The 11404-nt window shown below is 37.2% G+C and overlaps 1 protein-coding gene across 1 annotated transcript; it reads left to right on the plus strand.

The window, feature by feature from the left end:
* The first annotated feature begins 1303 nt into the window (after nucleotides 1–1303).
* Nucleotides 1304–11011, plus strand: usp3 (ubiquitin specific peptidase 3). Its single transcript, XM_060887005.1, has 16 exons — nucleotides 1304–1493; nucleotides 1748–1921; nucleotides 2783–2843; nucleotides 2946–3071; nucleotides 3164–3247; nucleotides 3496–3577; nucleotides 3885–3967; nucleotides 5083–5196; nucleotides 5593–5706; nucleotides 6415–6552; nucleotides 7530–7636; nucleotides 7710–7790; nucleotides 8868–8986; nucleotides 9076–9189; nucleotides 9283–9350; nucleotides 10156–11011. The coding sequence occupies exons 2-16, from the start codon at nucleotides 1831–1833 to the stop codon at nucleotides 10334–10336; spliced, it is 1563 nt and encodes a 520-aa protein (XP_060742988.1). The 5' UTR covers nucleotides 1304–1493; nucleotides 1748–1830; the 3' UTR covers nucleotides 10337–11011.
* The last annotated feature ends 393 nt before the right edge of the window (nucleotides 11012–11404 follow it).

The following is an 11404-nucleotide window of genomic DNA, read 5'->3' on the forward strand; positions in this document are numbered from 1 at the left end:
ACGTTTACTAACATGTGTGTGTATGTGTATATATATAATATTAGTGTGTTAGAAAAAGAGAAAAAGCATGTTTAAGAAACCAGGGGGACTTGTTTGGACTGGTTCACGTACACTTTTTATAGCAAAAATGGATCTGTTTTTATTAACTATTTAACTCCACATTAATTAGTCCAGTGTAGTGCTAAACACTGTCAAAACTGTGGCGATGATAGTGGACTCACTACTCCCCTCACAATATCCAACAGCACTTTGTCATCTGTGGAGTCCTTCAAGTTTCTGGGCGCTACCTTTTCCCAAGACCTGAAATGGGAGTGCAACATAAACTCCATTATCAAAAAGGCCCAGCAGAGGATGTACTGTCTACATCGATTAAGGAAGTACGGTCTGCCACAGTAACTGTTGATGCTGTTCTACACTGCAGTCATTGAATCTGTCCTGTGCACATCCATCACCATCTGGTTTGGAGCAGCATCAAAACAGGACAGGAACTGACTGCAATGCACAGTAAAAACAGCAGAAAAAATAATTGGTGCCCCCCTGCCCATTCTCAAGGACTTTTACGATACAAGAACCAGAAACCGGGCAGAAAAATCACTACTGACCCTTCACACACTGGACACATCCTCTTTCAGCTCCTCCTTTCAGCAGGCACTACAGAGATTTGTTTTCCAAAACTGCCAGACACAGTAACAATCAGGCAATCAAACTGATTAACAACTCACCATAATTATATTCAATGCTTCATATCTATAAGTACTACATTATCAGAACTGTCAGTCATCACATCATCAGTATGTTTCACACATTACTGCTGCTGTATAGTGTACAAAAGCATAATATTGCACAATACTGTTAATTGCACTACCATGCACAACTCACACTTTATGTACATAACTGATCAGTCATATATTCTGTATTCCTATTTAATACTCGTACTGCCTATATTGTATAACATCATCTGCATTGTCTTGGATAGTCTGTTTTTGTCCTGCCTTGTATAGTCCAAGCTAAATGTAGAGTATTGTGTTATTTATGTCTGTACTTTTGAGAGTCACAAACACCTTGAACCAGATTCCTTGTGTGCGTCAACACACTTACTTGGCCAATAAACCTGATTCTGATTCGGATTAAAATGTACTGTACGAGTAACATTACAGTAGATTTCCCTCTAAAGCGTTTACAGTACATCACCAGCAGGTGTCGCAAAAGTGAGGAGTTTCAAACACTTCAGAGGCTTATTAAGTGACTGGTTTGACCAAATAAAAGCACTACCACCTTTTTTTTCAGCAGCACTGGTTTGGTGAGACTCAATATACATTTACTAGCCAACAGTCCGTTTATGTGTAGATTAACGATAGGAAAGCATTTGTCGGTTTTAAACGGTATCGTTACACTACCATATTTGTCCCGCTTGTGGACTCTGCGACCCTGCTGAACCTGTGACGTCATTAGAGGGCGCCTCTTCCCCGTTGGCTCGATACCGCTTTCTATGGGTCAGTTTATCTTTTATTATGGGCTGGTAGTGACAGTCCTTAGATTTTACTTTATTTAAATCTGTTTATCTTAAAAAAAATAAAAAATAAAAACACACTAGTGTTTTAATGTAATTTGATGTATTTATCAGCGCTCGAGCTCAGCTAGTGTTTGTATCTTTAGCCTGTGAGCTAACGCGCTAACTCGTCTAGTCAGCTAACGGTATTTCTTCTGCTGTGTCGATTCATTGTCTGTTTTTGGTTAAACAATACAGTGTTGTCTACGTTTGAGGGTGAAAATATCTAGCGGAAAAGCTCGGATCTGGTTTTCCTGCTCTGTATCTTCGCCCTTGTTGTGATGGAGTGTCCGCATCTCAGCGCCACGGTGTGTGTGGCGGTGGATCCCAACCGCTTCCCTCACGGCTCACCTTCTTCATGGTGTTGCAGTGGTGAGTGCTGAATAACAACTAAAGTCTCACTCTTTATTAAGGTATTAAAGCTAGCTAATAATCTCACCAGGGTGTTTACTTTCACACAGCGAGTATAATACTTGTTATTTATTTTTTAAATGAGTATATAAAGTTAGTTGTTTCCCCAATGGTGGATTTTTGTTTTAAATCACAGTGTGCTGTCCTTCACAGAAGCTCCACGTGCTTACACTGGTTGATCTTTTCTCGAAGTTTCCACCCGTGATGCTGTTTCTCGGCTGCCTCCAGTCATTTGACGTGTTTTTTTGTAATTGCACTCAATATGAACACATAGCGGTTTCGTGTTGACGTCCAAGTTATACAACAGCTTTAAAAAAAAAACAAGCAGGGAAACGTTTAAACACGACTTTCTAAAAGGAAAACGTGTCAAGTCAGGAAGCTTGTATTGTCATTTCAACCATATACAGTATAGCTGTTGCAGTACACAGTGAAATGAGAGAACGTTTCTCCAGGATCATGGTGTTACATAAAACATAGACAGAGCTATAAGGACTTAGTAAGTAGTCCTAGATACATAAAGTGCATCTGTGCAACCTGGTCCAGGACAAGACATAAAGACAGTGCAGGTCAAAAGACGGTTCAAACAAAAAATACAAGACATTTCACAAAAGACAATAAACAAAAACAGCTCTGACCAGTGTAAATACTGTATGTTCAAATCAATATTGTGTGTGCAGAAATACTGTGTTGCTCTGCATGACAATGCTTAAATAATAATCTGGATTATACTATGTTCAAATCACGATTATTTTCACAGATTTAAATTCGGATTTAATTTTTTTTTTTAAAAACGTGTATTGTGTTTCTCTTTTTCTTGGCTAGTTTGCCGGTCAAATAAAAGTCCTTGGGTTTGCCTCACCTGTTTGAATGTACATTGTGGAAGGTAACCGTTTTCTTTCATTCACTAATTAGCAAATAATCATGGTTCAATTCATGTTGATGGCATGGTATGGCATGTTGATTTATGTGTGTTATATACCGTAAGGTACGTCAATGGCCATGCTAAGAAGCATTTTGAGGAGGTTCAGTGTTCACCAACTGGGCAGAAGAAAACAGAGAAGCTTCAACAGCATTCTGTGTGCATGGACTGCAGCAGTTATAGTACATTCTGGTATGTATAATCAAGTCTTGTTACCAAATTGAACAATGTGCAAATATAAAACAGATTGTGATTTAAACATAATATTTGTCCTCTTTATGTAGTTACAGATGTGATGACTTTGTGGTGAATGACACCAAGCTGGGCCAGGTGCAGAGGGTGAGGGAGCATCTTCAGAGTTTGGAAATGTAAGTATTGGGTGTACTCACTGTGCAGATCAGTAGCAAAGGATGAGTAGTTATGAGTTAATTTACAGGAAAAAAAAAAGCACTGAATGATTCAGTAGTGACTTGTAATTACAGTTTCTATGAGAGCTGATAGCTGTATACCTTGTAGGTGGTGTATTGATATTAATGGAGTGTATATTGAAGTTGTTTCTGAAAAAATTGAGCTGTTTGTAAATGTACAGTACACACATGTATTTCCTCTTTGTCAGCTCTGTGATGACTTCTGACAGACAGAGGAAAAGAAAACTGTCGGGGAGTTCCTCTCCTGACCTCAGGATGCCTGCAGATGGTGTAAGTGTAAACTGCAACAACAAAAAAAATCCCCCACTGTAGAAATTAAACTAACTTTACTGGCTGAGGTACAGGTTAATTATTTTCCCTGAATCCATGTTGTGGATAATAAGTGTGTGTGTGTCCTTTTTGCAAGAAACAATGCATTGTTGCCTAATTCTAATGTTGAGCAACATGTGGACTTGTTTTATGTGATTTTTTAGTGTGTCTGTAACAGATTTGTTAATCATTAGTAGCTTTGCTCTGATGTGTAAACACTATGCAAACAGACCTAGCCATAAAATGTTTTATACCCATTTCATTTCAGGAAGGGCCCCCTGCTCGGAGTGCCACTGGCCTCCGCAACCTGGGCAACACTTGCTTCATGAATGCCATCCTCCAGTCTCTTGGGTATGGATTTCTTTGGAATCTGTGGGGATGCAGGGCTAGCATGGTTTGTCACTGAAGCTGGAATGCAGCCCAACCCTTTGTGGTGCTGTGTAGAAGGAAAGCAGAAAGCAGGGACTCTGTCCAGTCAGCTGGTGCTAATGGATGCCAAGAACACTCGGCTGACTGCTCTCACCAGCTGACTTGTCTGTTAAACCACAACCAGTGCTATAAGCTGCATGAGTCATTAAGCTGATATAAAGATCAAGTAAACTTAGTAACAGCCACAACCTGAAAGATGTCACCATGAGTTTTAAAATGTGTTTTTGTATAGTGTGCTGTAAGAACGTATTGTAGTCATTTTTATTTCTAGTTAATGGAAAAGGCTTTAACTTCAAATGTAAGTGTTTGGCACAAAAAGACATTTTTTTGAGTAAGTAGAGACTGTGGTTTAAATTGAAATGCTCTGGTGTTTTTTTAGTTACCAAACTGAAATCCTGACCACTTTATCTATAGTTCTGAGCCCTCCTCTGGGCTGTGATTGGCCCAACTAGTACAAGGTGTCTGGTGTCAATGTCACAGCACCATAACAGACATTTGTGACTTGATCACTGCTGCTGTTTTTTGTTCATCCATTTTGGTTGACTGGGTTGATGGCTACTGTTGCAAAACCTATATAATGTTTAAAACTTATGTCGTGTAATATGCTTTATATAAGCAGCATTTAAAATCTGCCCAGATTTATAAAGACTGCTTAGCTTTTTCAAAATATTCTGCACTTACTAGTGGTACAGTGTTGTAGATAGAGAGCCACACACACTCAGTTCTTGAGTAAACTTACAAAGATTTATTTTGTTCTCACTGACCAGTGGCCTTGGAGTACAACCACCATTAATTTGTCAACCCAGTCCCTACTGTTTCAACACAACTGATAAATGTACTAGGTATCTGCTAACAAAGAGAATAAGCCCAACTCAGCCAAACAATAGATTTAACAATAATACGTAATTCAGCAATATGAACAATATAAATCTTTATATAATGGTGTGTGCCTTATTTTGCTGTACAAGTGAAAGTCTTTAACACTGAATGTTTTTTGTCTTTTAAACTTTAAGTAAAATTAGTTTTTTTCTTTACAGTAACATTCCCGAGTTTAGCTGCTACTTTAAAGACATGCCAGCAGTAGCACTGCGGAGCGGAAAGACTGCAGGAAGGAGAATGTACCACACCCGAAGCCAAGGGGACAGCAGTGTGTAAGGTCATCTTGAGTAGATGGGCAGTTGGGGTGGTTGGTTTTGGGTTTTCTATTATCTGTAGAAACTATGAAGAGTAATGATTTTGTTTTAAATTGGTGTTTGTCTTGAAATTATGATAGTATTTGCTATTATTAATTTGCCAGTGAATATTATTTTAATTCTTTTGCAAGTCATGCTTCTAAAAGGGCACACTGACCTTATACTCTTTTGTGTATTTATTAAACTTTAGAACGCTAACTGTTAGTTTTGGACATATTAGTAAGTTTTTCATTAAGGAGACAACCTGCAATTATACTGTAGGTTCTTTTGCATGAGTTTATCTTTTTATATTTAATTTTTAAATAAATTGTTGAATAATCTTTTTTCTTTTTTACTTTTTTGTGTGTGTTTTAGGTCCCTGGTAGAGGAGCTCAGGAAAACCCTTTGTTCCCTTTGGCAGGGAAGTCAGACTGCATTTAGCCCAGATGCTCTGTTCTATGTCATCTGGAAAATTATGCCAAGTTTCAGGTAATGTGACTCTTGTTCAAGTACATGATCTGTACCACTGTAGGCTCCTTTGTCTTTTTCTGTGACTGTAGGAGTTACACTATAGTGCAATAGCATTTCTCAGACTCCTTTTTAGCTCTGCTGCTTCTGACTTCTGAGGACTGAAAAATAAAAGATGCCTTTTCTTACCTAGTTGTAAATGTATTCAGATATTTCCAACTGTTAGATCTGACAAAAATGTGCTTTTATGTTTGCACAAAAGAGGAACCATTGCTCGCTTCTGGCTCATTTCAGTTCATTCACTCCATTACTTTAATAATTTAACATTGGTAGACAGTTATTTGCATGAGGAACGTAATAGGAAATTGCTAGCAAACTGAAGCTCAGATTTATATTTGAAAAGCTGAGTGAAGAAGCCTAGAGCAATATAGCTAGTTGTTAGTGTTATTCTAGAACAAAACTTTCTAACTACCTTTGAGAGAATTCAGAATATATATTACCCGAAGATGCTTGCTATAGCTGCATGATTTCATGAAATGCACTGCTGCCACTTAATGGGTGGATTAGATGATTGCCTGAATTAGCAGGTGTACACATGCTCCTAATTGTGTGTTCAGTAAGTCTATATTGCTAGCAGTTTGATTCACTGAGATAGGAGGGATGTCAGTTTCCTAGGCCTAGTACCAGTCTTGACTATACTCTGTGTGCTGTGCTTCATTAATTCTGCAGGGGCTATCAGCAGCAGGATGCCCATGAGTTCTTGCGGTACCTACTGGATCACCTCCACAGAGAGCTACAGGGCAGTAAGAACGGGTTGCCTGGGTCTAGCGTGCTCCCAGACCTTAACTCAGGAAGCAAATGCAGCATGTAAGACCTACACACACACGCTGCACACCACCACCAGCTGCACCACCACTAACTTGGTGAATTTTACTTAATGTAAACCAGCCAGCTGTGCTGTTTCTGGTTATATTTTATCCCTGACTACACTCACTCCTATGAATATAACTATTTGTAACAGAACCACCTGTATGCCCTGAAACATTAAACACTTTAGCTGAGCTACAATGAGCTCATATTAAACATTTAAACTCATCTTTACATACTTGGAAGTAGTTACATACTTGGACAAAGTGCTTTATCACATGTATAGGCATGGGTAGTCACAAAAACAAATGATTTACTGCAAATTCTGCATATTGATATGTTGTCCGTGAGCCAGATACCCGTCATGGGCTGACGAGTAGTTATATTATTTATTGTCTTAGACATGTTTTTATTAAAGCGTTTGTAAAAATAAAATGGTGTTTGGAAAAATAGCCTCTCAGATGATTAGCTGACTTGCAGTTAGTTTTCACTGCTGAAGACCTGCTCCCAGACTTTCCAGCACATCTAGGCACCCATATATTTCGTGTCCATTTTGCTATTCATATTTGCAAATATATCAAATATTAAAAAAATACAGGCTGATGTTCTAGCAGTAATTGTGATCATATCAGTTTGTTCTTGCATAATAATAGTAATGCTAATACTGTACAGATGGCACCCCATCACACACACACACACACACACACACACACACACACACACAGTTGTTTTGACAAATCCCAAGACTGGAAGTGGAGCCACCCTTTTGTGATGCCATTATCAGTCCTGTGTTAGATAGACTGAACAAATGAAGCATGCTCAGCAGCAGCACCAATGGGCAGTTTGTTATGGCGTGGTCATTGATTTGTGTAAAGCGATATGGCAGTGTAATCCAGTTTCACACAAGAAGAAGATGAATTTGGTATAGACATGCCTTACAAAGATTGTATCTCTTGTATAATTTCATTATATTTCAGTAACGGTGTTCCAACTATGGTCACTGATGTATTTGGTGGTGTCCTGCACAGTGAAGTAAACTGCTTGATCTGTGGCACAGAGTCGAAGAAATTTGACCCATTTTTAGGTAAGATTTTTCTCCAGCATTTCCCATCAGAAGGTTTTAAGTGCTCTTGTTGAGTAATATTTCTTTCCTTTAGACCTCTCCTTGGACATTCCCAGCCAGTTTAGAGTAAAAAGGACAAAGGACCAGGAACCAGGGCCCATGTGCACTTTGAGAGGTAAGTAAATATTCTGCTCATTGTGTGTATTGTTTTTTTTAATCATTATTATTATTTATTTATTATTATTGTTTTGTATTTATTTTTATGGGGGGGTACTTGGTATTCAATACATATGTAATATTATTGGGGCATTAAGCAGACTTATGAAATATTAAAGCTAATAATATAAATTGACTATAGACTTTGGGACAGTGTTGGTAATTATTTAGCATAGTTTACTTTATATTATAGACAGGTATTAAATGTCCATTTTTTATTAAGAAACTATTAAGAAATATTACTGCTGTGATACTATTTACAATAACACAATTTTGTCCTGTTTTAGAAAACAGAAACAGTATAGTTTAGATGTGATGAACCTTGTTTTAAATGTCTGTTTAATATTGACCATTTTGTCTGCAACAGAAAAGTAGTTCCACCACAGGTGGCCTGTTGCTAGGCAACAGAGTAATATTAATATTAATAAATACCAGCCAGCAGCAATTAAGGGGGCCAAGCACACATTTTCCCCACCAATCAGTGATGAAGGAAGACCAAAAGCCATTGGGACTCTCTGTACTTACTCTCAAACAACATACTAAAACATCAAGCCTTTACAGAGATATTGTCTCACTTCCTGATTTCAGAAATCAAGTGAAGTCAAATATTATCTTTTAATTTCATACCTTTAATGTTTTGTAGACATGTTCTACAAAAGAAAATGTATTAATGTAATTTAAAATAACACTGTGACTATAATAAATGATCATGACTGTAATGTTTAACATTTTTGAAAATAATATATGTTAAACACCTTGATATAACAGAACCTATGGTATTATTTAGTAACCCATGGTCCATAAAATTACCTTGATGATCAGATGCAACAGTGCAGCTCAATCATGTTTAGGCTAGAACTAACTGTTGCATAATGTCTGACATTGTATTCCCTTCACACACTGTTCATCCTTCTATGTTTCTTCCAGCACTGTACCACTGTACTTCCCTTTAAGAGTTGAAGTATAATACACATCAGAAGAATGCTGTGAAGCAAGTGAAGTGCACTTTGTATTTTTTTTTCCCCTCTCTCTTTAGACTGCCTTTTTAGTTTCACTGACCTGGAGGAACTTGATGAAACGGAGCTCTACATGTGCCATAAATGTAAAAAACGACAAAAATCCACAAAGAAATTCTGGATTCAGAAAATGCCTAAGGTTTGGTGTATTTCCCCAACAATTTTTAGTGCAACAAGTATTTCAGTGCTTTTGCTTTGATGGTCTGGTCTATTCTGTCTGTGTTGTAGGTCCTGTGTTTGCATCTAAAGAGGTTTCACTGGACAGCTTTTCTAAGAAATAAAGTTGATACCTATGTGGAGTTTCCACTGCGAGGCCTTGACCTGACTTGCTACTTACTGGAGGTGAGCACTGGAGTTAGCCATTAAGTATTAAAGTATAAGCTATTATAAAGTATATAACTATTGATGTTGGATTCAATGTGTTTGTGTTTTCAGTCTGAAAACAGTCTCCATGAGAATTGCCTGTATGACCTTGCTGCAGTAGTGGTGCATCATGGGTCTGGGTAAGTGAATGTCTATGTTGCTGACCAAGTTTGCGTTTTCATCCCTTAACAAAATACAAATCAGTCTGTCTTGTGTTTTCCTTTAGTTACTGCATCTGTGTCACAAGTTATTGTATTAGACAAACTTTTCATAGTATTATCCCTAATCTCACCTGTAGGTGGTGATACTGCACCTTAAGGCTTTCCACACTATCATATGCTGACTAATTATACAATAACTATATTTAAATAGGATTATATTTGAGAATGTGCTATTACATTGTTATATGAATAAATTTGCCCTTAAAGTGATTCCGATAACTTAACAATCCTGGCAGCCAAACATTTATCTTTGTGAGATTATCTGTTGCTGCTTGATATGCCTTCCCTTTTAGGCAGAAATCTAAATATAAATTACTCCAGGTTCAAACTCTCACCATTTCCTAAATGGGAAATTTAGAATCACTATTAAATGGAACAGCATTTAAAGTAGTTTGGTTGTCACTGTGATAGACATCACTTTCTATCAAAACTATGAACACAGTTTGCTAATTGTTTAGCAAACCTGTGGACCATAAATGAGTTCGCAATAAATCCAAACATATGGGATTAAAAACTCACTCTGTATATATTTAATATTTAAATTGATGTTGCAATTTTGTGATCTTTCTCATTGAAGGTAAAACCACAAACCACACAAACCATTAGTGATCTACAAGCTTCTCTGTCTTCATTACTGTTTATTTTGTTTTTTAAAATGCAAAATAAGAAATACTTCCCCAATGTGTTGGTAATCTGACTTTTTCTGTTGATTTGTTTCTGCCAGGGTGGGATCAGGTCATTACACAGCATATGGTCTACATGAGGGCTGCTGGTATCACTTTAATGACAGCACTGTGACTGTAGTCAGCGAGGAGACTGTAGCCAAAGCCAAGGCTTATATTCTGTTCTACACAGAGCGGAGAGAGCAGAACAACCCGGGCTCTGTGACCAAGCCGAAGCTTTAATCAGCCTTACTTTACCATGAAGCCTTCGGACTGATTGTCCACATTTCCTGCACGCAGTTACACGCTGAGCTTCAGTTATATCACCTGTAGCACCTCCATCACACCTCAGTAAAAACTAAACGCTGCTGTGTTTATCATTTAAAAAAAACAAACAAAAAAAAAAAAAAACATTCCTAATGTTGCCTTTCATTGTTTTTGTCCATGTGTACTGGTGGATAGTGGTGTAGAAACTGGATCAGAAAAATTAAATTGTTTAATGTGTTTTTCAGATATTGGCCACTTCTTTTAACATTAGATCACTTTGGCGTCATAAAGGTTTTTATGTAAATGAACTAAATTTGAGTATTTTTATTTACTGTTGTTTGTCAGGATAAAGGCATTTCTAACTTGATACTTCTTAAAACTTGAATAATCAAAATTTGTGTAAAGATGTTCCCTTTTCACCTTTGTATTGCACAGACAGTTTACTTTTACAGTCGACTTCACCTCATATATGTGAGAGTTTTGATTAAAGGGAAAATGTTGAGGCCGTTACATTTTAATTATTTATACTGATTTATAACAAGTGCAGCCATACTTTTTGCTTTAACCATTGATTCTACGATGGCACATGAGCACTGCTGATTTTATGTGATTGTTTATAGAAGCAGTAAATAGACATCAGTTTACAAAAAATGTAGTCTGTGTTTTTAACATGGTGCACTGAAGTACAACAATAATCTTGAAGTGAAATTGAAGTCCCTCCTATCATCAGTTTAAATTGAACACCTATTGTCTTGGCTTTAAATCAAAAAGTGAGGACTTTAAACTTTAATGAAATTATGAAACTTCAGTGTCATGAATCTTGTAATAGGTAACAGAATGGACTACTTTGTTTTCTCCACGTAATGTTCTCACTCATGAAAAGCCCCCATTTAATTTTTTTTTCCTTCAAGAATTCATGGAAGTGATTTATAAAATTTTACACTGTAGTTTCTTCTGTAACACTGCCTCAAATTATGTCTGCATCAGTAAATACTTTCCAACAATTTCCACTTTACAGCAGTCCTGTTGGTCTTATGATTTTGT

This window comes from Tachysurus vachellii, chromosome 14 (assembly GCF_030014155.1).
Source record: "Tachysurus vachellii isolate PV-2020 chromosome 14, HZAU_Pvac_v1, whole genome shotgun sequence".
NCBI classification, from domain to species: domain Eukaryota; kingdom Metazoa; phylum Chordata; class Actinopteri; order Siluriformes; family Bagridae; genus Tachysurus; species Tachysurus vachellii.

Coding starts and splice junctions, on each gene's coding strand:
- usp3 (XM_060887005.1), top strand. CDS start 1,831: ATGGAGTGTCCGCATCTCAGCGCCACGGTGTGTGTGGCGGTGGATCCC. Junction 2,844..2,945: donor TTGAATGTACATTGTGGAAG/GTAACCGTTTTC, acceptor ATATACCGTAAG/GTACGTCAATGGCCATGCTA. Junction 3,072..3,163: donor AGCAGTTATAGTACATTCTG/GTATGTATAATC, acceptor CTCTTTATGTAG/TTACAGATGTGATGACTTTG.